Genomic DNA, 5,268 nt, shown 5'->3' with positions numbered 1-5,268 from the left:
TGGACGTTTACTAATGTCACTGTAATCACTATTGGGACATTTTGGACGTTTACTAATGTCACTGTAATCACTAATGGGACATTTTGGACGTTTACTAATATCACTGTAATCACTATTGGGACATTTTGGACGTTTACTAATGTCACTGTAATGACTATTGAGACATTTTGGACGTTTACTAATATCACTGTAATGACTATTGGGACATTTTGAACAGATTACAGTGACATTAGTAAAACTATTGGGACATTATGGACGTTTACTAATGTCACTGTAATCACTATTGGGACATTTTGGACGTTTACTAATGTCACTGTAATCACTATTGGGACATTTTGGACGTTTACTAATGTCACTGTAATGACTATTGAGACATTTTGGACGTTTACTAATGTCACTCATATTTTTCAAGTTGGCTTCTTAAGTTCTGAATACATGACAAAAATGACTGAATAATACGGACAGCAACAGATAAGTTTAAATCCTCTTTTTGCAAAGTTTTACTTGTTTCATTAAAACAGCTAAGAATATATTTCCCTAAAATTGCAAGAAAACTACCACAAACTTGTTCGTCTTCTTACTGAGATTTTCAGCATCATGTATTGCCTCTCTTATTTGACTAGTATCATTGATCAAAGAATCAAGATCTGTTTGAATCCCATCACAGCTATTATTTAAAGCCGTGGTTGCGCCGGCACATGCAGAACATCAAGTTCCAGATATTTGTTTTACAATCTTATAATCATGGCCAATAGAAGAAACCAACACTTGCCAACGATGTGTTGATGCAGCCAAAATAGGCGTGTAATCGCTGCAAAAAATCAAAATATGACACAACTTGTAAACTGTATACTCTTGTAGCCGTGTCTCCAACAAGGTTTAAGGAGTGTCCAGCGCAGGAAAAAAACAACAACCGATTATTAATTTATTTGATTCTTGCCTGCAAACCAGAATACTGTCCAGCCATATTTGATGCATTATCAAAAACTGTCCACGACGGTCAGATAATAAAATGCCTTTCACTTGCAGGTAGCTTAATGCAATAAGAGCTAAATATTCTGCTCCCTGCCCACGAATTGGGATAACTTGCAGAAATATCTCAATTGGAGCTTGATCTTTAACATATAAAACTGTAATCGTTAATTGATCGACATGGAATACATCTGGAGTTGAGTCAACAGTCAGTGAATGGTAGTTCACTTTTTTACTTCCAAAATGATTTCAGATAACACTTTATCACCTATGAGGCTGAAATTTTTTTCACAAATATTGGCAAAAATGTATGAGGGATTTCCCTTCCCAGCATTTCCATGTTTTCAATGTGCTCTTCGAGGAATGGATCAAACTCGCTCAGCATCTCTGATGTTCCTAACGAATTGCCATTGTGCTAGGAACCTATGGTTTCATTACTTCCACAGAATGCCAAACCTCTTGTTGCCAAGAGTTTTATAATAACTCTTTCTAGATCATTTTGCCAGTATAGTCGCTCTTTGCTGAATTGTTTCAATAATGTTGAGCCCATTTGGCAACGTTCCTTTGGAGGACTGTAGTAAATGTGCGTACAATTTTGATGTTCAAAGCCATTTTCATATTCAGAAATTCGACTGCCTGAGTGCTTCAGATTATCAAAACCCTTTGTAGAAAAAGTCGAATTTGCACTAGAAAATACACAAAGCAGTAGACCGAACCAGTTGACGGTGAATATAATAAAAATTCACAACGAATAAATTCGCCATTATGCAATTCGTGTTTAAAAACAGAATGCGGCAAATATATTTTTGGGCTTTATAAATGCGTTCGTAACTCTTGAAATCACAATCATGATTCTGGCATAATGAAGGACCGTTACTATCCCAAAAATAACGTAGCTCATTTCTGATAGGATGCTGCAATGCGGGATCAGTTGATGGATTTGTTTCAGTAGAAGCGCTTGTTGGAGTTGTCAACTGTGGTACTTCCGATATTACCTTGTGTAGAATAGTACACCTTGTGTTGATAATGATCTGCACCATCAGTAGATGATGAAGCAGTAACATTCACATCATTATCTTTTTCACTGGAGATAAAACTTGTTGAGCTCACAGAAGAAATGAAGTAAATTTTGGTAATTTAGCTGTTTCTTCTTTTTCTTTCAACACTTTTATTTTGCAGCATCACTTTGATAGAACCGCTTATTCATTCTAACAATATACTGGGGTAATCACAAGAATAACTATATTTCATAAAAGATAAAAGTTTATAAGCAATAACGAATGTGGAACAAAATGAATATTACAAAATGGTGGAGAAAATGGCGAATGTGCGGCTGCTAACTGATATTACACAAGTCAAATTAAAGAAACGTACAAAAATACGCGATTTCAGCAGCAGTTAAGATGCGAAAACATGAGGTTTTATTGGGTATAATAAACAAGAATGATAGTTACTTTAAAAATAAACCACAGAAATCTACAAAACGATAGCTTTCATCTCATTATAAATACAAAATGCAGAAATTAATCGTCTTCATGAGAATTCGGCTCGGACAGCGGAAACAAACACAGTTTATCGCATCACTTGAAGTAATAATATTTTGTATTGGGGCCCCTGGAAGGTTCGTGGCTACTGTAGTACATGCATCACAGTTAACCCGTGCCTTAAGACGGCACTGAAGTCTGGTAAGAATTTGGATGAGAACTATTCGACTGTCGGCACCACAATAGTCACATCTGGAGTGCTCGAAGATAAACTATCTTCCTTCGTCCCGCATGAGGTGTATGATTGTTGCTCGGTACTGTAGTGTATGTGCTTCTGAGAGAAGAATAATTTGGCGTAATTGATAACAATCAGCAAGTGAAAGAGGTAAAGGAGCAGGCGTCACCGGAAAGACTCCGCAGTTGCTGCCTACTCTTTGGCGGTTGGAGTCGTTTGTAGACGTTTATCCAGTGTACAAGTACTGCCGGAGCTGCGATAAAGAGCGTCCTTACAGCAGCGCCGCCACTCGAGTAAGTCCGTTAAACGTCGTACACAAAACTGGTTTTGGTTTTGGAAAGATGTGTTATTTGACGTGCAGAGATTATTTGCATGCACTCTTAAATCAGAAGCTTAAGAACGTGTTAAGAAAAAGTACTGTAAGTCTCTTTACTTTCATAAGTTAGTATTAATTTTTGAATTTTCCTACATTTCTTAGATGCTATCTTAAACTACCAAATCAGCTGCATTAACTATTTCTCGATTTAATTTTTGATCGAGTTAATGATAAGTTTAAAGAGGTTATAATTTCGTTGTACAGGTCACTGGTTAAGCCACATTTGGAATATTGTGTTCAGTCTTGGGCTCCTTAAGTCTTACCTTAGGAAAGACATCGAATTGTTGGAAAGGGTTCATAGAAGGGTACTAGAATAATGCCTGGGATGGAGAGGTTGTCATATCAGGAGAGGCTGAAATCTCTAAAGTTGTTTTTTCTTGAAAAAAGGAGAGTTAAGGGGATATGATTTAGGTGTTTAAGATTGTAAAACTAAAAGAAATTGATAGTTTTGATGCATCATCTTTTTCATGTTTAACAGTGAGAATAGTAGGACTAGGGGACACGTATAAATTTTGGCAGGGTAGGAGTCATTTTCAGCTATAACAGTTATATTTTTCTAACAGTAACAGGTTGGTTGGCTTTTGGAATGGGTTTGCCTTCAGATGTTGTAGAGGCAGTAAATTTAAATGAGTTTAAGAAAAAGCTTGATAAGTAAATGAATGATAATAATGGCTTTAAGTGTTTTTTTTTATGTTAGAGTGTGGAACAGCTGAGATGGACCAATAAGTCCTATGTTGTCCCAAAACATTATGTTATGTTAACTTCTAATTTCTATGAAAGCATAACAATTAGTAAATTATTTAGCATTTGAAAATGGATATACAACTATAAATACTAATTACAGTATATATAAGTAATGTTTAATATCATGGTAACTGAAGCCAAAAAGAATATCTATTGAAGTTATATGAATCATACTTACCTGTACAGGTAAGTAAAAATATTGTATAGATATAAAACCAAAAGGTTAAATGAAATATATCTTAAGTGAATAGCTCAATAAATATAATATCTACAGTACACGCTTATCTATACATCTTGAAACTGAATCTTGGATTGGCCTTATCAGTACATAAATACCAAACTCAAAGAAGATTTTATATAAGTTATAACACAAGTTCTCTTGTAAGATGTTGCACACACACATGTTTGTGAAGTTTACTTTGTCTTTTTATACTTATAAATAGCTAACTGCTATTTATGTTGAATGTTAGTATTATTAAGTATATATATATTTGTGCCTAAAGCCTTAAGATACTATTTGTATTATTTGGTGTGTTTTTTTCTTGTTTTGTGAAAGTAATGTAAGTTTCAGTACCCTTAAAGTTTAACTTAAAGATAACAGAAACGTTTTATTTGCTGAACTTTTAGTTATGCATTATTTATTCATAGCTAGTTGGTAACACTAACTGACTAACTCAGTAATAGTATAACTACCTCTTGCCTATTGTGTTTATCAGTTTGAGCAATTGAAATCATTTTCAGACTCTCAAAATTCTAGACATCTGTACTTGTCATGTCACATTATAACTCTGTATACACTAATACTGTAGTGAACAGTACAAATCTTTAAATTAGGATATTAAAAACATAGACTTTAAGTATACACTGTCCCCACTCTCTTTCTGAATTTTGAAGTCCCAACTTGACCCAGGTTGAACATTCTTTTTATATCAAATATAAGTGATACCTTTACTTTCTGTAATTAGTAATCAAGTAAGTCTTTACAATTAATGGTATTAATATTCATAGTCAAAACTTTGATGAAGATAAAAAAAATTCTTTCATATGCCCTTAAACTGCCTAATAAATTTTTTTTGATGATTTTCATGAATAAAGTTATGGAGATAAGATGAAATCTTCCCCATTGTCATCACTTTGGTCTTTTCACTTGGGTAGTTGGTCATGGGAATCCATTGGTGATATTGTGGAAGTTGTCCATCAGGAGCTTTAGGCTCTAGCTGGTTGGTTTGCTTCTGGTGAAGTATTCTTTGTTGCCAACAGCTTAGCCATTTTCTCAACAATGTGCTTCCTTAGGTAAGCACAATATATAACCTTTGGCTTGGATCACCTAAATTTCATGATTCTGCTCTGTTGAACTTTAAGCTGGATGTCTTCACTATCCATGGTCATCCACAGAGGGGGGGGGATGTGAAGTTGTGAATGGAATAAAAAATTTCATATACATATGCTGAATGAAT

General features: G+C 34.6%; 1 protein-coding gene across 2 annotated transcripts in view; it reads left to right on the top strand.

Moving 5' to 3' along the window:
• Positions 1 to 2,908: 2,908 nt before the first annotated feature.
• LOC106459167 (endoribonuclease Dicer-like) overlaps positions 2,909 to 5,268 on the top strand; it is a 66,603-nt gene continuing 64,243 nt past the window's right edge. Inside the window, exon 1 of one of the 2 annotated variants that reach the window (XM_022385596.1) lies at positions 2,909 to 2,984. Coding sequence is in view for 1 of the 2 variants with exons in the window: in XM_013918762.2 (XP_013774216.2) it covers positions 3,033 to 3,110 (78 nt within the window). In the remaining variant the exon portion in view is untranslated. Of the gene's footprint in view, positions 2,985 to 3,022; positions 3,111 to 5,268 lie in introns of those variants that run through there. The other variant, XM_013918762.2, reaches the window with a different exon arrangement.

This window comes from Limulus polyphemus, unplaced genomic scaffold (genome assembly GCF_000517525.1).
Source record: "Limulus polyphemus unplaced genomic scaffold, Limulus_polyphemus-2.1.2 Scaffold570, whole genome shotgun sequence".
Lineage (NCBI taxonomy): Eukaryota > Metazoa > Arthropoda > Merostomata > Xiphosura > Limulidae > Limulus > Limulus polyphemus.
The sequence above is the reverse complement of the archived record's forward strand: the minus strand, read 5'-3'. Positions and strand labels throughout refer to the sequence as shown.